The sequence below is a fragment of the Drosophila pseudoobscura genome, chromosome X, assembly GCF_009870125.1.
Source record: "Drosophila pseudoobscura strain MV-25-SWS-2005 chromosome X, UCI_Dpse_MV25, whole genome shotgun sequence".
In the NCBI taxonomy this organism is placed as follows: domain Eukaryota; kingdom Metazoa; phylum Arthropoda; class Insecta; order Diptera; family Drosophilidae; genus Drosophila; species Drosophila pseudoobscura.
In genome coordinates this window covers 10,108,192-10,133,860 of record NC_046683.1, presented here as the reverse complement: position 1 = coordinate 10,133,860, position 25,669 = coordinate 10,108,192, and the positions used below count along the sequence as shown (strand labels likewise).

Sequence of the window (25,669 nt, the reverse complement as noted above, 5' to 3'; positions counted from 1 at the left end):
GTAATCATCATTCGATCTCTCCTCAGAACAGAACTCTGTCGCAGTTTTGTGTTTCGTGTTTCGTTGTGGCATGAAAATTCATTTGAGGCCTGACCCAGTTTTCATTTTCGCCATTTGGCCCACTGCCCTGCCCCGCCCAGTCCCGCCCCGCCCAGATCGTTTGAGAGGTTTTCAGAGAGACGAGACCTTATCGTGGAGACCATGGAGTCGTCTGGCTCCGGCTCTGGCTCTGAGTCTGTGTCTGAGTCAGCGATGCAATGGATCTTTGAGTCACATTTCAGCTACGGCTTCGGTTTCCAATGTGATTCATGCGTGGAAAAGTTCTCTCTCGCCGTTCTCGCATCTCGGGTCCTGAAGGTGTTTGTTGCTTGCGTTGTTATGTCATTTATAGCCGCCTGTTTAACGTATTTTTCAAGCGAAAAAAAACTTTATTTTCACGCGCATTACGCAAACCTTTTGAGAGAGGTGCCACGACAACCAAAGTCAGCCCTGAACAAAAAGAAGAAAAAAAAAGTGTGTGTGTTTCGTCTTGGCCTCGTCTCCCGTACACCGACCCCCTTCCGAAACCCCATCCGCCATCCTCCATTCCGTTCCAAAAACCCAACTGCAGTCGTCGTTGCCGTCGCTGGTCGGCGGTTGTTGGGTAAAAGCCCATTAAAAATAGCTTTGAAGTGGCTGTAAAAAAATAAAGCCAAACTAAAAATAAAATAAACATTAAATGCTCGACCAAGTGCGGGCTTTCAAGACAACAACAGACGACAGCAAAACCCCTCGAATTTGGAGTACTACGAGTGTACGCCGCGATAGTCGTAAACTTTGCGAGTGGAACAGGTTAAGAGACGCGCCGCTGGTGGGGGCGGGGGTGCCAGTGTCAGTGCCACATATTTGCTGCACCATTTGGTGACCCCACCCTCCCCACCCCCCACAGCCAACCAACAAGTGCGCTTCGGTCTTTCGGTGTTGCGCTTGACTGCTGGCTGTGGCAGGTGATACGAACAGATACTCAGATATTCGATGGGTTCAATTCGCTTTTGGCTAAAGAAAGTTTCCATCGTGTCTCTGAAGTGGTGACCCCGACACCCGCAAATCACTAGATCCTCCATTTGCGTTGAAGTTCACGTACCTCAGCATTGGGATACCTATTCGTGGAGTGAAACACCGTCCAATACAAGCACCAAAACCAAAAGCCACTGCAATCCTCAACGAAATCATCAACAAATCCCAAGTTTTCCAAGGGATTGAGTTCTTCCATCCATCTCCGCAGTCCTTTTCCCCTCAGTGCCAGTATACATCCTATTTATATATGAATTATGTGTCTGTGAGCCAATGGCAAAGATCTCCACGCAGGCGATAAGAAAAAACAGAAAAGGGAACGAGCAGGAGCAGGAGGAGGAGGAGGAGGCGGAATCCACCCCAAAAGCGAAACTTAAAGTTGCCACAGAATATACAAAAACAACAACAAAAAAAACTTAAAGAGCGAGCGGGAGAGAGATTCCATTTTTCGCCATTTTCCCCACTGTTTGTTGTGTTATTTATGGCAGAGAGGGGGACAGAGAAGGGGGGGAAACCAAAAGGAAAGCCAGAAGAAAAGCCAAAGAGGGGCGGGGAGTTGGGGGGCTGGGGCAACAATAAGAGAATCGAAATCGATTTCAGTATTTCTAAGCTTTTTGAGGCCGAGAGAGAGACAGAGAGAGAGCCTTAAGCCAGTCCCTCGACAGTCAGGAAAAGCCTGCTTCCTACACTCCTCTCTCTCCGCCGCCCCCCCGTCTGCTTCACACCCCCTGCCATCCCCTGGCATCTATACTTCTGCCTTCTGGCATTTTCGCAGACATCATTTTGCACACACACAGACACACAAAGCCCTCCACACTCTCTGCCACATTTCCGTTTCCGTTTTGTATACATAACCTCAATTCACAGTCGACGTCGCACCCTTAAGAGTCACAGAGCCAACCCCCGAAAAATGTGGCATTCCCCCTCCCCCCACACCCTTTGGGGCAAATGCCACCTGCAGCAGCAGCAGTTTTTGCGTGCTTTTGGTTTCGACAGTTGGATTTGTGCCTTCCCCCGAAAACCCCCCCGCTCCCCCACCCCCAGCCGGCAACCACAACCCTCTGACATCCCCCCCGCTGTACTTCAGCATCCACTTCTTTTCTTTTGTTTCGTTTTTCGCCTCTTCTGCTTTTCTGGTTTTTCTTCTGTTTGCTTTTCTTGGTTTTTTTTTCTGTGGGGCTTTTGTTTTCTCAGTGAGCCGCCAACGCCGCCAAATCCTTCGCCAAAAAAGGAAGCCATCCCCCAGAATGATGGTGCCCCCCTCTCTCTCACAGACCAACTCTCTCTTTCGCTCTCTGTTTGTCTCTCTTTTGGCTTCGATTGTTGCCATCTCGCTTGCTTTTTTGCCTCTGGCCCGCCTTTTTTTTCGAGTGCCTGCTGCCGCTGTCGCAGTCGCTGTCGCTGTCTCTCTGCTTATCTCTCGATGGAGCCCTCGAGGAGGGGTTGTTCTGCCGCCCCACTTGCCACCGTTTCTGTTTTTTGGTGCGCCATGTTTGTCAGCGACATCTCTGGAGGTGGCATCCACGCCTCGCGGTGGGGCTTTTCTTTTCGCTTTTCATTCTGTCTGTCGTTTGATACGCTTTTCGGATACCCTCTTCGTGGAGGATGTTCCTATTGGAAAGGCCACAAATTCGTTTCCATTCCTTCGACCGAGGGGCACTGCTGCACGACGCGGAGTAGGAAAAGTAGCCATAGATCGCATCCAAAAAGAGTATCCAAAGGCGGCTACTTTGTTCCTGCTCCTCTTTCCCGCTGGCATCGCTTTTTCTTTCGCTTTCTTTGGGGTTTTCCCTCGCTCTTGTTTTATTGGTGAAAAATGTTTGACCAAGCTTGAAATATGACACGATTTTCCGCGGGTGGACGGGGGGCTGGGAGTACCCATAAATCTCTCTCTCTGTCTCCCGAAAACTCCTTAAAGTGGCGGCACTTAAAGGTTATTTTTATGAGGATATCCCACCCCCACCCGCCCCTCCCAGACTCTCCCTCTCTTTTCTTCTCTCATTATCAAAGACTTCTTCGGCGTGTTTTGTTTGCTCATCAAAAAGTTGTCCCTGCCGCATGCCCCATGCCCCATGCCCACCAGCCCGTTTGCCATTGTAACAGTTTACGGGGCACTCAATTTTTGATTGGAGATTTATGGCGGGGAGTTACGAGAGTTCATTCCGAGAGTCAAGAGTCACTCAAGAGTCGCTCTTTGCTCTAGTTTTAACGCCTCTCGTCGCTCGTCGTAATTTGTGCCCCAACACATCATCAAAACACACGTTGCCCCCCCCCCCCTCCCCCCACACACCCGCCTCCTCTGTCCCTCGTTTTAGTTAGACATTAAAATGTTTTTGGGGAGAGACCCTTTTTTTTTGTGTTGTTTGTTTTGTGTTTTGGTTACGAGTTTTGTCATTAAGACCCGCCAGTCGTTCGCTTCGGCAAATGCCCCATAAACCATATCCCAGCGACAAGTGTGGCAGTGGCAGTGGCAGGGGATAGGGGATATGGGGCAGGGGCACGAGACAGGTTGTTGTCGATTGGTGATGATGATTGGAATTTATTTTTTTCTTCGAAATGTTCTTTGAATGCGCGAAATGAATCGAAAAGAATGAATGCCAAAAGCAAAGGTATTTAATTCAATCGATCTTGGAGGTGAAAAAAATATATTTCCACTCTGAGGAATCGTTGGAAACAGCTTTCTTTGGCCTTCTCCTTTTCTTCGCTGGGCATTCATTTGGTATTTGGTATTCAACACACACTCACTCGTACGCATTCGATTATTCACTTGATTTATGGGCATCCTTCCTGCTCCTCTTTGCCCTTTACTTCCGGTAGCCGAAAATGGCGACACTTCCGCCGTCTCTGCCACGGCCGAGAGTCTCTGCCACACACACACTCCCAGACGAGAGTCTCTGCCACACTCATAGCCAAAAGTTCGGCGCCCTGTCCACCTCTACAAATCATGGAAAATAGTTGACCGAATGATTTACGAATGCGTTGAAAAGGCGTTAGAAGCCGAAAAGCTCTCTGTGAGGCATGCACCTTGCCCCCCGCCCCCCTTGCCCCAGCCAACGGTTGGTAGGGTATTAAATTCGTGGCCCCAAAATAGCCGCAAATTTATGATCCAAAGAGAGAGAAATCATAAAAAATGAGGCTGCAGAGCAGCGGGGGGGTGGGGGGCAGGCGGTACATGTGGCAGGGGGCATGTGTGGCATTGTGGTCAGTCAATGTGCGTCTCGGGGAAAAAAAAGCGAGACCCAAAGAGTCATAAAAATAAAAAATAGCCCAAGTAAATGTCAAATAAACTTTAACGGTTTTCGCTTTTTTTTTCCTATTTTTTTTTTTGATTTTGTTTTGGCCTGGTCAACACGCACACACACACACACACCCAGGGGCGTGGAGAGAGGTTCAGATTGGACCACAGCCACCAGCCCCCCACCCCAGAGGCCCCACAAGCCAGCAGCCAGTTGCCATAAACTTTTCTGACAAAAGAAAACAAGAAAAAAAAAACAGGAAAATAAAACAAAATAAAAATATATATACACGGATCTGGTATATATGTATATATATAAATATGTATATAATCATAGACACAACGAAAAACTCGACCAGAAAACAGAGGAAAAACAGAAGGGAAAAACTGCCATCGCTGCAGAAAAAGAAAAAAAAATACACACAGAAACTGCAAATAAAAATAAAAATAAAAAATAATAAAAACTCCTAGAAGGGAAGAAGAAATGGGCAACCGCAAGGCAGCAGCAGCGGTAGGAGGAGGAGGAGGTTTCATGTGGCATGTGGCATGAGGCATGAGGCATGACCGTGTGGCCAAGGGCGTAGCAGCAAAACCACACCGATTTACGGTGTAGGGCATTGAAGAGGAGAGTACTATATTACGTGACCAGCCGACAAAATGACAACCGTAAATCTGTGGCATATATGCTACATGTGGCAGCCACAAACAGTGCCCCTCTGGAGCGGGGCGAAGGGGTAGTGGAGTTCAAACAGATAGTACTTTTGATGATGGCACACCGCATCAGGAAGAGGCCTGTAAATCGATTAAAAATCGATTAATAAAGGCATTTTCGATCAAAAAATCAAAGGCCCACGAGAGGCCTGCCTCTGAAAGCCGTCTTTAATGTCGGAATGGAACATCTGTTTATCTTTTCGCCACTCGAAAGAAGTAAACTTTTGCCAGAGAGAGAGAGCGTTGGGAGCCTTTATTGTTGTTAAGGCAAAAAAAAAGTAGGCGTAAGAGCCACAAAAATGAAACACAGGACTACGCACGATAAAAGAGCAATAAAGCAACAGAAAGAACAGGATAGAGAAAATGAATATGGAGCAGGAGCAGGAGAAAGAGAAAGAGCAGCCCTTGTGGTTCATAAAAATTTTGGGCATCATAAAAATAACAACAGAAAATGAGTATCCCTTCCAAAATAAAGGAAACTCGAAGAGTTAAGGTCGTTTAAGGGTCATTATGTGCCCCCCCAATTGTAGGGGAACAGAAACAGAGAACACTCGCACGATTATAATAAGTGTTTATCCCTAAAATGGAGAAGGAGAGGCCAGAGGCTGTAAGTCATTTCAAGTGTTGATGATAACTCAGGAAAGTTTAGGACCCAAAGAGAGAGTGAGAGCCGAAGCAAGGAGGGATACATTTGAATGTCGGATAAGGAAATGGATATCAGAGCATAGAAGGAGGTCTCTTCCCTCCAGTAATCAGTCCTTTCCTCGTGGTCAAAACTCTTTACGCTCCTATGAATCATTGGCATTCGTTTGTGTTCCTCCCTGTAGACAGAAAAACAGCTGTTTGCCATTCACATGTAAGCGTGGAAGGGAAAGGAATGAAGTACATATGGATATGTGCTGTCAATTGCATTGCTTCTCTCTCTCCCAGTGTGACTTAGCAATGAAAAAGGGTGGGTTTCCATGCACATTTTATGTATTTCAAGTAAATTCTATGTGATTTCAATGGTATGGCTCTCGAGAGTCCAAAGTACAAGCGTCTTTAAGAGATTTTCACACTCTCTATACTGTCGCTCTCTCTCTCTCTCTACTCTCTCCCGCTCACTCTATCTCTCCCTCTCTCTATATTTACTCCTCTATTTGCTGGCTTCCTTCATTTATCGGAAATGTTGTACTTCATTGCACTTTTTGCCATGGCCTCCGGCATGATTTATGTCGCATTTTGTAAGCTCCATTTCTGCCCTGGTACCCGGTGCCCCCACGCTCCGCCACTTCATTGTTGCGTCTTTTTATCGCACGGCAAACAGTTTAATTTATTTGACAAGCCATAAATTGAAGCCTCGCCACACAACAGCAAAACAGCAACAAAACAACAACAAAATGCCAAAGAAAATTGTGTGTGTTTTCTTATGGAAAATTCTCGTTGCGTTGAGTTATTTTCCATCATAATTTGTAGGGTTTCTGTTTTTTTTTTTGTTTCGCCACCCCCCGCCCCGCCGATGCCGTGGGGCCCACTAACACTTTTGCCGACGCGTTTTTCCTGGGGGATTTTCACTTTTTTTCCGAGCGGTGTCTTTTTGGGGCACGAGTGAAAAATCCGTTGCACGTAATTAACGCAATTAAAATCAAAACATTAATGACCTGCGCTGCTCGGCTGCGTCGCCAGGCGTCGTCGTCGTCGACAGCAACAGCGGCCGAGACGCTGCTGTGCTGCCGTGCTGCCGTGCTGCCGTGCCGCTGCGGCAGCGACGGCGGAGGAGCAGCGGCAGCAGACCCGGCCGTAGATTTTTCTTTGGGTTTCTCCTTCTTTGTGTGCGAAAAATTATGGTAAATAAATGGTAATAATAATTATTATTAATAATTATTGGTGGAAAGGCCCGAAGAGCCGCAAAAGCTAGCTGGCAAAAGTATTGCCTACTTTTTTGGGCAGGGGAAGGGCCTGACTGGCTGCTCTCTTCGGCTGCCATTTTGTTCTGCCGCTGCCGCTGTCGCTGTCTCTGTCGCTGCCGCTGTCTCAGTCGGCAGTCTGCGCAGCTGCAGAGAGTCTCTCTCTCTCTCTCTCTCTCGCTCTCAGTCGCTTGCCCGCTCTCTGTCTCCCTGTCTCTCTTGTTATTTCTCTCTCGCTCTCTCTCTCTGTCTTCGTGTGGGAGGAAGGAGCAGGAAAAAAAATGGCAGCGTTGAAATATTTAACGCCGCTAAGTATGCTACGAAAATATTTTGCCGCATTTCGGTATCTTTTCGTCCCCAAAACTGAGAAAACTGAGAAAGCAGAAGGGAAATGGCATCCCAAAAAGTGGAAATAGAAGCCACACAACAAGCGGCGTGGCGAGACGAGGCGTTGCTGCGTATGACAGCCACCATACGACGACAGGAATGTCATGCACATGGTACACCCATCATGCATGCCGCCATTTAAAGCTCTTTAATTGCTTGAAAACTTGAAATAATTATGCGCCACACAGCGCCAACTTTAAAGCTTAATCCACATCCCTCACACAGACACAGACACCGACACAGGTACAGATACAGGCAGACTGGCATCCACTGGCACATCCTTTGGCCTCTGGTACGCGCGTACGTGGTATATCCTTTAAAACTTTTTGCCCGTCGAGTGCAACAAAAACAACACACAAAAAAAAATGGAAAAAGGGTAAACAAAAGCCGTCAAGCGGTGGATGGAGGGAATGTGCTTTGGGGTTTTTGCATTTTGCAGCTGCTTTTGGCTTTAATGCGTTTTTCCATCAGTCGGCCTCCTCCGATTGCTCCAGCTCCCGCTCCTGCTCCTGCTCCTATTGCTCCTCTTCCTTCTCATTCTTTCATTTCATTTGTGTGTTGAATTTTTCGGGAGGAATGTGTGTGGAAAAGGGAAATGGACGCCACTAAAGCTTTAACTGTGGGGCACAATAACCAAAAAAAAAAAAAAGGGAACATTGTGTATGAATCGTCAATGTTTATTAGAGACCACTAAGGAAAACTTCTGCCAGTGTTGGTTAACCACTTAGTGCCTTTAACCAGTGTTGGTTAATGAATCAAATGTCCAGTGTTGGTAAAATGTAATGTTTGAGAGGGCAAGTCGCCTCTATGGCAATTTCCACAGTTTGTGTGGCGCTTAGATCAATTCTTGAACTTCTTAGCGATTCTACAACTTGAGCTCAAGATTACCGTTTCACTGCCTCTCCCCCTTTTACTCTCTCTGACTGTGTGTGTGCGTGTTCTATTTTCTTATGCATGCGACTCGTGTTTTATTTATGCGTTTTGTGTAAATATTTGCCAAGCATTTAGCCTCTGACTTTTGTCTTTAAATTGTGCGTGTGTGTGTGGGTTTGTAAAAGCGACTCCTCGCTTGCCGGAAACCCAAAAATGTAGCAAATATTTTTTAGGATTACAAAAGAAAACAGCGAAAGAGAGGCAGCGGCCAGAGAGACAGAGAATGATAGGAAAAACTTTGCCAAAAATCAACAATGGGCATATTATCAGCAACAACAAATAAAGAGAGAATCCACAGGGAGATAGAGAGGGAGAGAGAGAGAAGGCGAAGCGAATGGCAGGCAAGAATGGCCGGTCCGGTGCTTCTTTTATTCCCACGGTAATTTGAATGGCAAATATTTCTATCGCAAACGATAAACAATTAGTGCAAACAACTGCGTTAGAAATTAAAATATTTGTAGAAAAAATGCCATGTTATTGTTATTCTTCTGGCTGCGTGCGTGATGTGTGGGTATGGTCTGGCCTGGTGCTGGTGCTGGTTCTGGTGAAGGTGCTGGTTCGGGTGGTGTGACCAGGGCAACCGGGCACAAATTTGTGCCTAAATATACCCAAAAGCATGTGCGTAATTGTGTATTTATTGCTGATGGAAATTGCAGATACCACAGCCAGCAGACCAGCAATCTCCTCTTCTGAGTGCTCTCCTCTAATGAGCAAAGATGAGCCCCAGAGCTGTGCCGCCCAGAATTTATGACTTGCCCAGTCCAAGCCCCAGCCCCAGCCCCACCCCGATTAGTGTCGTGTGAATGGATTGTTTGGGATGGTACTTACCGCTCAGTGAATTGTGGCCGCAGGATGGCGCCTTGCCCAGCAGATAATCGTCCTTGCAGATAAACTTATTGTCATCCAAAACGTACAGCTGCTCCCCGGTGCTCAACTGTTTGCGGCATATGCAACATGTGAAGCAATTTAGGTGGAAAACCTTGTCCCGCGGCTTACGCACCAGATCCGATGGCGCAATACCCTGGCCACAGCCACTGCACTTGGTTCCATAGCGTCTGCAACACAAGAAAAGAAACGAGGATCATTTTTATGACCTATCCACAGTTATGCCAACACTTAAACTTCAAGAGTTCTATGTTGGAAAGCCCTCATGGGAAATATACGTTTGTAATAAGAGTTGGAAACACTCAGAACTACTATTCCAATACGGAAATCACTCAAAAGTATTATTCAAGCACTGTTCCATCAAAAAAAACACTCAAAATTGCCATTACAACATTGCAACTTCAAAGGAACTTTGTTGGAATGCACTCTTTCATACCATTACTTTACTGTTTACTATTTACTTTCTCTCATGGGAAATATACGTTTGTAATAAGAGTTGGAAACACTCAGAACTACTATTCCAATACGGAAATCACTCAAAAGTATTATTCAAGCACTGTTCCACCAAAGAAAACACTCAAAATTGCCATTACAACACTGCAACTTCAAGGGAACTTTGTTGGGATGAAACTCTTTCATACCATTACTTTACTATTAGTGATGAACAGCTCTTGAAACTTATAACAACGTGAAAAATACTCGAAACCGATATTCCAACACTGAAATTCCAAGAGAAATTATGTTGGCAAGACCTCAAAAGCACTGCCAAGGAAATGAAATCCCGTTCTAAATTCAGTTTCTATTCCTGGAACATTCTTTATTAGAAAATTGCAAACAAAAGATCAATCTATGGAAGCCTCCCATTGAAACCCTCTACCACTCGTATTCTAAGTAGTTCCTTCAATTGATTGCCAATGGCCCAGGGACTGGCAGTGACTACCACAAGTATGCGCACACACACACACACATCAGTGGAAGCCTCCGTTTTCCGTTTATGGAATGCCTTTGTTGGCCCCACACTCCCATCATCCTGTCGCTGATTGATAGGACACCCATCCATCCGCTCTGGCACTCTTCAGAATCGAAGGAACCGAAGGACAGGGAGAATCTTGTGTGCAGGAATTGATTTCATTTTGATTTGCTCAGGTATTTTGCATGTTAATTGCTTTCGTCCTGGCATTTTTTCCTCCTCTACTCCTTTGATTCCCTCAGGTTTTTGCTTTTTGTTTTTTTGTTTTTTCAATTAATAGAACTGAATGCGGAATCCAAAGTGAAATCAAATGAAAACCACGCGCGCGGACAGCAGCAAAACAAAAGCCAAAGAGTCAAAGCTCCGATTGAAAACTTGGCTCTTAATTGCTTTGGTTTCTTTTTTTCTTTCGTTTTTCAGTTCGCTCTTCGGTCAGCGACTTTTGATTGAAAGTTCCTTCTCTTCTCTCTGAATGGGGACTGGAAGACAGATTGGGAATTGATATTGGATCCTTGACGAATGTATCCGCTCACTTATGGGAACATTATGTGAACAAAATGTGTGTTTTCTCACCTGAAGAAATCGTTGCGACAGTAGAGCTTCGATTCGCGGCTGAAGCATTTGTCGGTGAGCGGTTGGAGGCATTCACAGCATCGCACGCAGGAGGCGTGCCAGGCGCGTTCGAGGACATTCAGCAGGAACTTGTCCAGGATCGGTTTATTGCACCCAGCACAGGGATCGCCCACGCCGACAGGCGGTTCACTGCGACCTACAAAACAGAGATATACAGAGATTAAAGAGAGTTCATGGGTAAAAGATTCGCCAGGAGTGGGGGAGCAGCAGGGAGAGAAGGGGACTCGTGTGTGTCTGTGTTATGTGATGTGTGTGTGATGTGTGCCCGTCGAAAATCCTTCGAGGCGCAAATTAGCACCTCGCTTTTGGTTGCCTCATTAAGTTTGCACATGTGTGTGTGTGTGGCAGAGTGGCAGGTGGTGTGGCAGGATGGCAGGATGGCTGGGTGGGGCTGTTGCTGGGGCAGATAAATGAGCAATGAGCAATGCGTGGCCTTGGGACCGGACCGGACCGGACTGGACGGATGGTAAACATTTGAGAATTACAATTTGCACGTTGCACGTTTTGCACTACGCATACGCCCTGTGGGGGCATGCACCCCTGGCCCCACCGCAGCTCACTTTCTTGCCGTATGCCACATGTGGTAGCCACCTTTTTCAATGATTGCTGGAGAGCGCTCTCCTTTCCACCTTGTTAGTAGTTCTTCTCCACTGCCACAAGACGAAGAAGGCGTTGCAAGAAGGCGTGGCATATCTATATATATATATATATGGATATATGGATATATAGAGGGTTTTTTTCATGTTAGAGGAGATGTGTGAGCAGGCAAAGGCAGATGGGGCAACTGCAACCGAATAATGATAGAGGCCACAACCCAAAATGGAGAGCCCTCGGGGCCTGAGACTGAAACTTGAGAAGCAGCAACCACCACCACCGCCAGCAGGAGGAGGGGGGAGGGCCACAAAAGGGAGGAGAAAGAGGAGCAAGAAGCGACAGGGGGCAGTAGGAAGAAGGTTCCTCCTTTCGCAGTCAATCAGTCAATGGAGTTGTGGCATGAAACCAAACATAAAGAAAAAAAACAAGAACCAAACTTTTGTCTTCGCCTCCGCCTTCGCCTCTTTTGTGCTTCGTTCTTTTGGGGCAGGTGCAGGGGGGCGGGGGGCGTCGGTTGCATGGTTGTTTTTGGGGGCGTGTCTCAGGTACAAAATATAAATACCATAAAAAGAAGGAGAAGCCACAGAAAACAGAACACAAAAGGAGGTGGAGGCGGAGGCGGAGGTGGAGGTGGAGGATGTTCGAAATAAAAAGTAAACTTTTGTGTGTGAAAATTTATTTTCATTCAAAAAGTTTCTGTGCACATTTTTGTGGCATGTGGAAGAGCCAGAGGGGAAGCGGGGGCGAGGATGAAGGTGAGAAGGAGGCACAAGGGGGAGCAGTGGAAGCAGAGGAGGTGGATTAATGGGAAGAAGGAGCAGCGGTAGGAGGCAGGAGGATTGTATGATTTTAGATTGAGAGAAAAAAGGTGTGGGAGAAGAATGAGAGAGAAGAGCAGAGTAGAAAGCGAGGATAGAAGAGCAGAAAGAGGATCATATATGTTGTGTCTTAACCTCCTGTCATACATCCTTCCTGCTCCTCCACAGTGACCCACATTAATAATGCTCCCCCCCAATTCCTCCCCTATCTACTGGCTCCCGATGGACAGTAGCCGCAGCCCCAAGCGAATCCCCAACGAACGAGCGAACGAATAAATGAATGAATGAATGAACCGCCCCTCGAAAGAGTGCGGGCGGCAGAGTGGGGCCGTGCTTCTTGGCCATTATAAATGAGCAACTGACACACTGATTGATTGACGAATTGACTCATTTTCGCTAACAGAAAATACAAAGAACAAAAAAAACAAGGCCCAAGACTGCAAGGAATTATAACGAACGAACATCCTCCACAGAGAGAGAAGTACAGGAACCAGCAACAGCAACAGCAGACACCCAACAACATCAGGCAGGGCAGAGGCAACATCATCGCAAGTGGCAAAGTTGCAAGTCTCAAGTCCAGACCCTGCCCCTGCCCCTGCCTCTGCCTCTGCCTGTGCCTCTGCCGCATATGTCAAAATTGACGGATGTTATCAATCATTTCATGCCGCTGCAGACAATTTTTAATGAAGGTTATAGACGTTTATAGACGGAACGGAACGGAACCGAATCGCAGGGAGTGCTGCCAGTGGAAGGAGACTGCGACGACTCCTCTCTGCCTTTAGTTTGGGGCCTGGCTCTGGCTCTGGCTCTGAAGCTGAGGCTCAATGAACTACACAACAAAAGCAAAAGCAAAAGCATTTTCAAGTCGGGTTAAACGCTGTTCGTGTTGCTGTTTTGCTCCTTGTGATGTGGCTGCTGCCGTTGGTGTACATATTCATGATTGATTGTTGTAATTGTTCATGTTTTTCGAGTAGTTGATGATGTCGTTGCTAAATTTGTTGGTTATTTCGTTGGTGTGGCATTTGATGTGGTTGTTGAAACTGTTTTCTCTGCTACTTATAATTATGGTGAAAAATGGTGGCTATTTTTGTAGTTTTTCATACCGTTGGTGAAATTGTTGAAACTATTGGTGAAGTTTTTATACAGCTGGTGTTGGACTATATACTGTTGGTGTAATTTTGGAAATTGTAGCAGCTGTATACACTGTTGGTGTTGTTTTATTAACTGTTGGTGTAGTTGTTTACTATTGGTATAACATTCAATCGTGTTGGTGAAGTATGTTTACACTGTTGGATTATTTGTTGTAAACTCCTGTTGTAGTTTTTCGTATTTTTGTTGAAATGTTCCTACTGTTGATGTTTTTTTTCTCAAAATGTCTACGAAATGCAGTTGTTGAAGTCGCAAAGGAGATGTGGTAATGTTTGCAAGAGCAAGAGCATCTCTCATTCGGTGTCGCCAACGCAGCCATGCCCGCTGGGCCCATCAGCGATTACTGCTGGCTCCGGTGGCTCCTGTGTCTTCTCCGTTTCCTCGACTGTTTTTCGGGGCTTTACTGGCGAGCTCTTCTGCCTCGTGCGCCTCTTCTTTTTGGGCTGTCAGTCAGGCACCTTCGCTTCGCGGTGGGACCTTCGTGGACTTTATTTTTGTGCCTTCTGGCGCGTTTTTAAAAAGCGACAAATTGTTGTTTGCAGACGCCGACAACGTTGTTGCTGATGCTGATGTGGCCGTTTGTTGTTGCTGCCGCTTAAGTGTCGCAATTTAAATATTGTTGAGTGCACTTTTGGCTACCGTTGGCCATTTATTTTGCGCTGAAATTTATGTAACGATGTGAAAAATTGCCCGGCTACTGGAACGAACTGAAGCTGAAGCCAAAGCCAAAGAGCCAAGAGCCAGGCCAGGCCAAGCCAAGGCTCTGGGCAAGCTCTCTCTGCCCCTCTCTGTGCCCCCATCTGTGCCCCTTTCTGTGTCGCTGTTGCAGTTTTTCCGCTGTATCTGTGGCAGCCATTGACCGCGCGAATGGAAGCTGCGAGTCCGGAGAAAAGTGCAAAGTTGCAACCGAGGCACGTACAAAGCATTTTGCACAACATTTTCCGCGCTCTCAGTCTCTCAGCCTCGCTCTCTCTCTCTCTCTCTCTCTGTCTGCTGTCTCTCTCTCGGACAAAGCATTATAATTGTGTTCCACAGAGCACAGAGAGCTCCTCTGGACAATCCATGGACTAACTGCATTTATAATGCAACCAGCAGCCAGCAGCAAGCAGCAGCTTCTTCATGGCTCGATGGGCTGGTCCCCGGGCAACACCCCAAAGACCAGCCCCACAAAAAGTAGAGAGGAAAAAAAAAATATAACAAATGAACTGAAACTCTGTTCTGCAAGCAGCCCGGCCGGCAGTCCCCACAGCAGTACAGTGAGGCCAGCCAGTTGGTGGACAGCCCAGACACTGGGGCACCACTCGGTAAATCTCATAGATGATTTAGTTGCAGCATGATTCGGGGGGGCAACACTGGCATCCTTCATCGTGAGTCCTGTCTGTGCAACAGAAGCAAGCAGCTATGGGGCAGGGGCGGTGGCAGGGGCAAACTTCTGACCATTGTCGTTCCGTCTGTGGCAGAAACTGTGAAAAATTCGTTCGACATCGTACACGCCACAAAAAAATACTACAACAACAACAGCAACAAAAAAAAAACGAGAAGCAAAGCGAACAAAAAATGGGAAATAATAAAAACTGAGCTTCGAACCAAAGCACTTGCTGCTGCCTGCTGCTGCGCCATGTTGGTTACGCCTCCCCTTGCCCCACACCCCAGCCCGCCTCTCGGGGCACGCCCCTGAACTGAAAACGTGACTAAAATGTTAAAGCCACAAAGCAAAAGAAAAGCACCAGCCCCAGCCCCAGTACAACCGCCGCGCAATCATTTTTTCTTTTCTTTCTTTCTTTTTTTTTGCAGCTGCTTCTTCCTTTTCTTTTTCCAGGCTTTTCCTCTATTTTGCTGCTTCTTGTGGGGTTTTTTTTTTGTTGCAAATCTTATGCAAAAATCCAGATGGAAATGCAGTAGGAAAAAGCCAAACAAATGGCTACAAAAAAAAATACAGAAAAAGAAGACCAGAAAAACTTATGGCCCACAGAAGGAAAACTTTCTGCCAGGCAGACCGAAAAGGGATTAAAGGGGAAAATGTTGAGAAAATCTTTAGATCCCAAAGAAATCTCTGGCCGGGTTTTCCCTATATATTTCAGTTAATTTTCTCTGTATTTATCAAGTGTTTTTTTTTCATCCTTCCACCAAATATTTCTGTTCTTTCATAATTTTTTTCTTCTGTGTCGACATCTCATTAATATTCCAGTTTTTTATGCCTTTTTTTTTGTGTTTCATTTTATTTAAATTTTGTTTCGTTTTTTTTTCTTAATTTTTTTCTTTTTTTCTCTCTTTTTTTCTCTTTTTCTTCTCTTTTTTTTCTTTTTTTTTTTTCTTTTTGCCGCTAATTTGTGTAATTAAAATGTTAACAAGTTTTGAACGCGAGCAAAACCAGAAATAGGTGTTAAAGTTTATATTAAATATTTCAGGCAGATCGACGACAGCGACAGCGCTGAACTTTGGCCCCAAGCATTTCCCATTCATTCGGGGGAAGGGGCAGACTCTGGCTTCTGGCTTCTGCCTTCTGGTTGGGGAAATGCAATCAAAATTGTCAAATCAGGCGCAACGAATTGCATTAAAAATAGTAACCAACTATTTCTGGAGTGAAGCATCCACAAAAATCGAGGGGAGAGCGGAGAAGAGAGGTCGCAGAAGGCGAGAAGAGTGGATAAGAGAGGTCGCAGAGGGCGAAAAGAGTGGAGGAGAGAGTTCGCAGAGGGCGAAAAGAGTGGTGGAGAGTCGCCGGCATGGTGAGGAGAGAGTGGAGGAAAACAGCAACCATTCAAAAGCTCCATAAAATATTTCTCTTAACCAACACTGTGGCCCACAAACAGTGTTGAATAATGCGTTTGGTATCAACAAGAGGTCTCCGCTTCTCCCTTCTTCCGTCTGGCATATCCCATTGCCATTCGTTACACCACTTCTTGCTCTTCCGCTTTGCCCCTCTTTTCACCGTTCTTGGGCCCAAGAAGCTACATTGGAAACAAGAAACAAAGTCCCGATGGACACAGGCAGATATGAAAGAGGCCAACCATAAAATACAACACAAAAAAAAATACCAAAATGAAGATGAGAAGAGGCTCCTCTGATAGGCAAAAAGCGATATTGGCCAGGATTCGATGATGATGAGGGATTGAGGGGCTGGCAGGGGCAGATAGAGGCACAGAGAGAGAGAGAGAGGAGGTTCTGGCAGCCGCCTCTGGTTTTTGCCTTTTATTTTCTTGTATTTTTTTGGGAAAAGAATATAATGGCAAAGTAAACAACAATTTCATGATGCGAGACGATGGCAACGGATCGGCGTCGATGGCTTCTGGGCTGCCGCCTATCTGCCATCCGTATCCAGTCCATGCCACTGCCACTGCCACTGCCACTGCCGCTGCCACTGCTGTGTATCTGTGTATCTACCAGATACTTTATATGCATGAGGTTACAGCAAAAAGGAGGCGTATCTCTCTTTTTTTTCCTCCCTTTCTGTTGCAAAAATATAAATAAAATAAAAACGAAAAATTTACATGACAAAAATGGCTGAGAAAACGATGCAACACACACGAATGGCGGTGCCATGGATTAAACATGCAACAGACAACAATCGCTTTGAAGACGTAGCCCCCAAACGAGAGGTCCTTCTAAGGCCTGCTCTTCCCCATCGAGACCCGTTTCGGTAATGGTTCCGGCTCTGGAGATTCCCTCAATCTCAATTTCAATCTCATCAACCATTTTCATAGTCATCTCCATCTCCATCTCCATCTTCCATCTTCCATGCTCCGTCCTGCCCGTGACATTCCCCATGCCTCTTCATTTCTCATCTCCATTTTCCATAGTCGTCATCATCAACATTGTCGTCAGTTGCAGAGATTTTTATGGAGCCCCCGTCCGCAGTACTTCGTTTTTCTCTCGTTTTCTTTCGCTTTTGTCGCCCCATAAAAATCACACTTCTGCCCCAACATGGGGCACACAGGGCCAGGGCGATGGCGAGGGCGGGGGCGGAGGCGAGGGCTAGGGCTAGGGCCAGGGCACAGCGAAGCTCTCGCTCACTCACTTGCTCGCTTTCGCCTCGTTTCGGGTGGATGGAAATGTCTCTCGACTCTCGAGTGGCTCTTCCTTCGTCGTCATGGGGGTTGGGGCGCCACCATCTCCACTGCCACTGCCTCGGTCTCTGGGTTGCGCCGCTTGTCAGCAGACAGATAGCCAATGATAAGCCTTAGCGTATGAGTGATGTGGCATGTGGCATGGACACACAAACACGAGAGCCAACAACAGGACAACAACCTCCCCCTGGGCTATGGCTACGGCTACGGCCCACCCGCCCACGCAACCCCAGAACCCAGAACCACCCTCCCAGGAGGCGCACCGCACCCACCTTCCCCACTCTGCATTTTCTTGGCTTTTCTTTTGCATACTTTTTTTTTTGTTTTTCTGTGGCAGGCTTCCCATTCGATGTGCGGCCACGGCCAACCCGGTTCCAACCCCCCACAGGACCTCTCAAGGGGTCTGTTTGAATTCTGATTTCCTTTGCAGACAGAAAGAGTCATCGAAAAAGGATGGCGAGGATTGGGACAAGCGTCCAATTCCCATTTGTCTCAATCAAATGATGAAAATATGCAAAAATATCCGAAACCTCCCGTATTAGATGATCAAAGGCAAAGAATTGCTACAGAACACAAGGGAAACTGTTTTAATTGGGGTTTTGTATCGATTATTTTCATATTAAATATCGATTTGATCGATAAATCTCATAATAGACAGTCGATAATAGGGGAAAAAACGAACACCTCCCAAAAAAACACATTTCCCCACAGAGGAGCCCCCTCCTGGATGGATGGATGGATGGAAGGACATCCCTGTGCATCCCTGTGCTCCCCCCGTTCCCTGTTTTGGCTGTGGGGATTTATCGTTTCATGTTTTGTTCGGAGGTTTCGGGGGTCTCGGGTCTCTGTTTATTTTGTTAATATTGCGACACTCCCCCTACGCTCCCACTCTTGGCCTCATTTGATGTGGTCTCCCCTCCCTTACCTCCTTCGCCCCTATCCCTCTCTCCACCACTTGTGTGTGCGTCTGATGGCAGCCCTGGTTTTGAGCCATTGATTGATTTTAAATGCTTTTGGTGTTGGCGATTCATTCAAAATTTATGTGTATTTGTAAATTTTGCATTTTTCAATATTTGATGAAGCGAGAGATGGTTCGACTTCTCCCATGCGATAGTTAATCGCCGCGAGAGAGAGTGGGCTAAAAGGTGCGTGTCATATATGTATGTACAGCTATTACACTTTCTTAATCTCCAATTGGGATGTCGCCCAGGCCAAAAACCGACCCGAGTGGCGCTGCCGCATGACGCGCAACACTTTGCTGGGTTCTCTGTACCCATATCGCTGTTTTATTAATATATCCTATTATATTTATAGTTTTTATTATGATTTGGGTACTTTATTTTAGTGGTTTAGTGGCAAGTTTTAGTGGTATTAAATTTGTAATACTTTTGTTTTTTAATTTTCCGTCTAGTGGTTTTTTATGTAATTATTATTTTAGTAAACATATTTGGTATTTCAAGTTCAGTATATATTTTAGTATTTTGGTTTATTTGTAATTAATTATTTTTTGGTATTATAAGTATATTTGGTATTTTTAGTATGATTTTTGTCTCTGTAGTATTTCTAGTATCTTTACTATTTCTAGTATCTTCAGTATTTATAGTAGCTTTTGTATTTCTTTTATCTTTAGTATTTCTAGTATCTTTAGTGTTTGTGGTATCTTTAGTATTTCTAGTATGTGTACTATTTTTAATATCTTTAGTATTTCGAGTCTCTTTAGTATGTCTAGTATCTTTGGTATTTCTAGTATTTTCAGTTTCCTTAGTATTTTTAGTATTTTTTTAAAAGATATCCTCGTTCTTTTCTCTATCTACATTAACGTTCCCCTCTTCAGCATGCCCTTCCCCTCTTCTCACTCGTTTCCCTTCATCTATTAAAATGGCGCCCTCCCCTTTGTCTCCTTTCTCGCCGTCTATCTCTCACCATCTGAATGACTCTTCGGTCAGCGTTTAATGCGATTAAAGGTTTAAAGATGTGTGCCAAATAAAGCGAACGGCGTAGAGCGTGCAGCAACCCTGAAACTACTTGGGAAAACCCCAAACCGAGGCGGTTTCATCCTGCGTGTCCCCTTCATCCTTCGTATCCCTCGTGTCCTCTTCCTCGTTTGCCACTAAATATTCTGCTTTGATTGGCAAAATTTAGCTTCAAGCCGAAGCCGAAGATGGGAAACTTTTGATGCATTTACGAGACGGGACAAGAGTTTTGGGCCCAAGACAAGCATAATATTATGCATATTATAATGATCAGCAGCAGCAGCCGAAGGAGCAGAAGGAGCAGCAGCAGCAGAAGGGACCCTTTGCCTATCGAAGGCGAAATTGTCCTTTAATTGGTTTTGCGCATTAATTTTGCACAATTTATTGCACTTTGTGTGTTGTGCTGTGCAACTGCAAGTTGCAACTTGCACATTTGTGTGGCAGTGGCAGCATTCGGCAAATGCAATTAATAATAAACAATCTCTTGGCACTCGGATTGCCAGAGTTGCCAGCTGCTGCTGCTGTTTGCGGTTAGGGTTTTAGGGCTTACACACCTCCTCCTGCCACTGCCGTGCCCCTTGCCACTGGCTCATGCGATAAGCTAGAATTTATGCCCCGTTTTCCCCCCTCGCCACCCCTCTGATGGCAACATAAACATAAAATTTCGCTTTTATCGGGAAAATCTCTCTTTTTCTCCCGTTTAACCTTGAATGCGAATGCACGTAGTCCTGGCACGGCAACCCTCGTCGTCCTTTCGAATGGGAGGAAGTCAACTCTGACACAAGGACTCTTATCAGTGGACCAGCATCAGGCAGGAGCAGGGGATGCAGCAGCCAGCAGCCAGCAGCCAGCAGCCAGCGTCTGTTTCTGCGATAAGAAAAACCGAGCAAACGGAAGTACCCTCCCTCCGCCCACCACCCCCCTCTCCAGGGCAGGATATGTTTTCCTTTTTTTTTCCTTCTGTTGCTCTTGCGACTTTTCCTCTGTGGAGTTTTATGACTTTTATGCTTTCGAAATGGTTGACATTTTTGGGTAAAACTTTGAGCATTTTGAATGGTATTTCATGGCTGGCAGAAGATTTTCCCCAGAGTGACGCTCGCAGACTTTCAGCGAATTTCCAATCATTATAGCCCTTTAAAATGAGGTAAAAAGTGCTTAAAGAGGTCTAAATTGTATTTCAAAGTGGCTTCAATAGAGTTTTGAAACAAGTATCTCCTCCAAACTCCCCGCCGAAAGCAAACCAGTGTAGACTCTGAGAGTATTCGATGAAGCTCTAAAGGATTTCAAGCTCCGAATCGTTTAAGTGGTGAAGGAGCTCCTTTTTATAAAGGAAAGACTTAATCTGTATCTACAAGATACATGTAGATGCATCGATTTAAGTCGCTTTCTCAGCCCTTGGCCGCTTTCTTGGCCGCTTCCTTGGCCTTAGTTTCGATTGGTCATGGTTCGACGACGGCGGCTGAGCGCCAATTCCAGAGATCGTTACACACAGCCCCCACCGATGCTTGGCTCCCGCAGCGTTTTGATGTTTGCCGCAAATGATTTGCCAAACACCGCGCCACAAAAGCCATCATCAAGTGGCGAAGTGGAGACGTGGAGATGTGGAGATGTGGAGACGTGGAAGAGTAAATGCTGAAGATTTTGATTAATTAATTTGCATACGGGTATAAAAAGTAAAAGCTGCGTTAATTTCTTGGCGCCCTCGAAAGAGAGTAGCAGAAGAGGGCCCCACCCCTCCACCCCCCTCCCCCCTAAATGCAGCAGAACAATAAAAATGCATAACAAATTGGTGGCACAAAAGGGAGATGAGAGCCCAGGAATGGGGCATGAAAAGAGAGCGTAGAGAATGACAGAGAGAGATGCGATGGCATGGAATTGTTCTACAAAATTTCCCATAAATGAAAGGCCACATTCGTTGCGTGAGAGGAACAGCCTAGGCTCGAGTTATTTAAGGGTTTTCTCATAGTTAGAACTGATAGATTCCCATTACTTTCCAACTTTTATTCCATTCAATCTTTGCGCGAATCAAAAAAGCTCAAAATTACTGGGAAAATGTCTATAAAAAGTGTCTTTCTTCAATCAAGACCTTCGAAGAGGCTTTCCTGCCGGAAAACGAATTCATTTCTCTCCCAAAACTCTTATTTAGTCTTCTAAATTTTCCCGACGTTTTCTTCTATTTTCAGAGTGTAAGAAATTGTTGAAGCAGCAGCCGACAGCAGCCACATTACACGCATCATTATGTTGAAACGACGTTTCTCTGTTCTTTCTCCGATCTCTCTCTCTCTCTCTCTCTCTCTCTTCGTATCTTTTTGCTGTCTCTCTCTCCGCTTCGGTTATTGATGATATGGAGACATGGACCCTAACCTCCACGTGAACCGTGGCCACAGATCGCCGCCGCTGCCGCTGCCGCCGACGGTGGAGCGGAGGTGCAACCACCGTCTGGGGGTAACGCTTCACTTGACACAGCGACGTCGCTGCAGTCGCTGCCTCTGCCTCTGCTGCTGCTGCTGCTGGAGCACTCGGAACGAATCGACGTTTGGCTGCGGTCATCTGCTCCGCGATCGGGGCCTTTGTTTCCAGGCGAACGGGCACCAGAGTCTCTCCAGCTCCCTCTCTCTCTCTCTCTGTCTCTCTCGCGTGCGAGTTCATGCTTTGACTTTGAGATTTTGGGTTAAAGGTCAGCCGCAGCATCAGGCATCAGCGTCCGTCCGTCTGTCCGTCCGTCCGTCTGTGCCCCACCTACTTCTTCCACTGCGCGTGAGAGAGCATCAAGTGGCTGCTGCTGCTGCTCAAAGGAGGAGGAGGAGGATGGATTCCCACTCGTTACAGTACCCATCAATGGGGTATATACATTTCTGAATAATTTTGTGGGTTTTTTCTGTCGGAAGGCTGGAAGGCTTTGGTGTCTAACGAATGATCTTTGGTAGATGCCTAGATAATGGCTGGGTCTGCCCAAATGCCCAATATCATAGCAATCGGAGGTGCTATACCGATAAATAAATGAAGTGGAGGAACATATTCCAATGAAATTCAAAATCATTGCAATTTCAGATATTTTACCGTAAGAATATGGTGTAAAAATAAAAATACATATCCAAATATTGTTCGGAAACTCTTCCTTAGAATAGAAAATGTTTAAAAGTCAGAAAACCCCTAAAAAGTGGCCTATAAATCGATTAATGGGTATGCCTGGGTTCTATCCATTCCCATTCCAGCTAGAAGTACTAGCCGCTTCAGTCGGGGCTTCCAGCTCTCATCTTTTCCTCCGCTCTTCAATGTTTTGGAAGCGCTTTTTGCCAATCTTTCGGTTATAAATCAATCCCCGAGGCTTTGGCTACCGTTTTTCTTGGGTTTCTGTTTCGGGATGAAAAGCAGAGGCGCACACACAGACAGCGAGAGGGAGGAGAATGTGTGTGGAAGAGAAGAGAATTTCGGTGTAATAGTAAATTATAATTAGAAAAGACCAAAGAGCAAAGAGGGGAGAGGGTGGTGAGAGGGAGGGGTAGTGGGAGAGTGCAGGAGTGGGGACTAGGTTAGGGTTAAGGCTTTCGAGTCTTTAACCTGTTGAGTTCCTCGGCAGTAAATCAAAAGCCCAAAGAAGGCGATAAGCCACCGAAAAATACTAGACACAAACGGACAGAGAGAATTCTCTGGAGAAACTACTGCAGGAGTGGAAGGAGAGGCGCAGGCGGAGGCGCAGGCGGAGGCGGAGGCAGAGGCAGGGTTCCCCCGCCACTCGAGAGTTTTTGCCAAATGAAATTTATGGCATATAAATTATCTCACACGTTCGCCGGACTATTGACAGCTTTAAAATAATCGTAAAAATGGCCAAGAAATCATAAAAAAAAGACAGCAAAAAGCAGCAGAAGAAAAATAAGCAAAAAAAACCAACAACTGAAACTGAAACTAAGGGAAAAAGTAAACCGAAGCGAGAACCAGAACCAGACGCGAGAGACACCAGAGACAGAGGCCATGAATGTGAATTACTATTTCAGTTTTCGACCTAAAAGCGGCTACAAAATGAGCAGAAGAGAGAGGGGGGGTAGACCCAGAGGTAGAGGCAAAGGCAGAGGCAGAGGCAGGGGCAGTAGGGAGAGGTCGGCTCCACTGTCAGACAGGCGACGACGTTGCCCCCAAACCCAAACCCAAACCCGAAGCAGAAAGCCAAAAGCCAAGCCCCAGAATTTTGCAACAGAAATTGAAAAGTTCCCAACAGTTGGGGGGCCACTGGAGCCGCCATGAGAGAGCCAGAGACAGCAAGACAGCGGGAGAGAGAGGGGGAGAGGGAGAGGGACAGACGCCACGTCACGTCTACTTGCTGTGCAAATGTTCCCATAAGCGAAATGGTACACTAAAGAGTTCACGGAATCAAAAACTCTATTCCCAAACGAAAATGTTCCCATCGGCGAAAGGACAATCCGAAATGTTTTGCTTTCAAAAACTCCCACAATTCTTGAAACTTTAAAGATTTTTGAGAGGAGCACGCAAATTCTACTGCCATTCACATGTCAACGCGGAATAGGTGGCACATTTAGTTTTCCCTTCAAGAGATTTTTGTGGTCCTCCTCCTGGAACGAACCTCTCAGATCTCTGTACATATCTGTATCTTCCCTTCTGATTCGAGTGATTTTTAAGGGCATCTTTTGTTGGTTTGGTTTCAAAGATGTCCCCCGTCGGATCTTTCTGTGGGCCACCGGAGAGAGCCCCGCGACAACTCAACGCCTCATTATGCATGGCAATTTATAGGGCAGGAACCGCCCTCCCTGCCCCCCCGCCCCCCCTTCGCAGAGAGCCTAGACAAAGCCCCAACGCAGCATTTTGTGGATGGGGCAGCAGCAGTGCTAAATGCGGCAGCAGCTGCCGTGTGTCTACGCTTTCTGCTCCATAAATCAATGAAAGGATCCTCCAAAAACGAACCAGCGAGAGACGACGCGGACGACGACTGATGATGATGAAGGAGGCATGCACCTTCTATGCTTCTTGTGGCAGGCAGATCATAAAAACCTTGAAAGAAAATGCTTAAAAAATGGCAAGAAAATCACATTTCATGTTCAAAGGAACAGCAAAAGGAGGAGGCAGGAGCAGAAGCAGAACCAGCACCAGCACCAGCAGCATCAGAAGGAGGCAGTTGCAACGGAAATATTGTTGCACAGTCGATGATCATGCCTCCTCCACTGCTCCTGCTGTTGCATGCCGCTTGCTGCTGCTGCTGCTGCTGCTGTTTGTGGCAGTCATAAATGTTGATGAACAGCAGCGTGAACTTTTGTTAAAGGCGTTGCCTCTGAGAGCTTTTGTTGCATGTGGCATCCATCCCGAAGGTTCATAAAAATTGAAAAGATGCTTGCCACAAGATATGTGCCACAGAGACAGAGAGACAGAAACATGAGCAAATGGTCAGCGAAAACACTCTAGAAAGAGGTTCGAACAGAGGTTACCCTTTGAATATGAAGGAAAATCGAACGAAATTTGAATAAAAATCAAAACAAAAATAATTTCTATTTTTTTCTAATAAAATAAGAAAAAACAACCACAAAAAAAATACACGAAAATCCGATGCCACTTGGGCAGATAAGAGTCATAGAATCTATAAGGCATAATATTGCATGATCCTTCCAAAAAGTATCTTTACTCAAAGAGCATATTGTCGGAGATTTTCATGGGTTTTCCCCGGGAGTGGAAAGACAAGAGGAGGAGGACTTATGGCTTCCTGAACATCCATTTCTGTGGCCAAATGTTGACAGCCACCGACTCCGCCTTTTGTTCCTGGTCTTTGGGTTGGCAATTTATGGGGGAAAAGACGTGGGAGAATGAGGAGAAAAATGAGGCGGAGGAGAACGCAGAGCCTCCTGCCCTGGTGTCTCCCACTTCTCTGGGGCAAGTGGTGCTGGTAGAGCCGCTTCTTAGGGAGACAAGAGAGACACTTGTTTCCCAGGCGATCATATTTCGATTACAAATTTCTAACTAAATTTTTCATAAATTAGTCTGAAACTCGTCCCAAGATATCATATATTTAAAAGAAGAAGTATTCCAGAAATATTTCATATTAATGCCACATCGTTCTGATGGATCAAACACTTGGAAAAGTACAGGAAAACAGGAACAAATAGAGAATAAAATATCCTTTCATCCAAAAAACATGACAAAATGTAACTGAAAAGCCGCATTGTTAAAAATCCTTTAAAAATTTATATTTTTACATGATTCTCTTTCTCAATCCTTGAGTTTCAAGGGTATTCGGCGATTCGAGCTTATAAATACCCCTTCTTTTGCTGATTCTTTTTTTTTTGTTAGAAATTAAAGTTTTCTTTTATTTTGATCAACTTTTTCGTCAGCAAAAGTGAAAATTTGACATGAGAGCAAATGAAAATAAAACAA

At 45.8% G+C, this 25,669-nt stretch overlaps 1 protein-coding gene across 2 annotated transcripts in view; it reads right to left on the bottom strand.

The window, feature by feature from the left end:
* The window catches only part of Lim1 (LIM homeobox 1), a 50,030-nt gene that overhangs the window by 21,809 nt on the left and 2,552 nt on the right, over window positions 1-25,669 (bottom strand). The window contains exons 2-3 of one of the 2 annotated variants that reach the window (XM_001354948.4): window positions 10,634-10,829; window positions 9,034-9,260 (exon numbers count right to left, since the gene is read on the bottom strand). In XM_001354948.4, the coding sequence (XP_001354984.4) occupies window positions 9,034-9,260; window positions 10,634-10,829 (423 nt within the window). Of the gene's footprint in view, window positions 1-6,517; window positions 6,607-9,033; window positions 9,261-10,633; window positions 10,830-25,669 lie in introns of those variants that run through there. The other variant, XM_015186369.2, reaches the window with a different exon arrangement.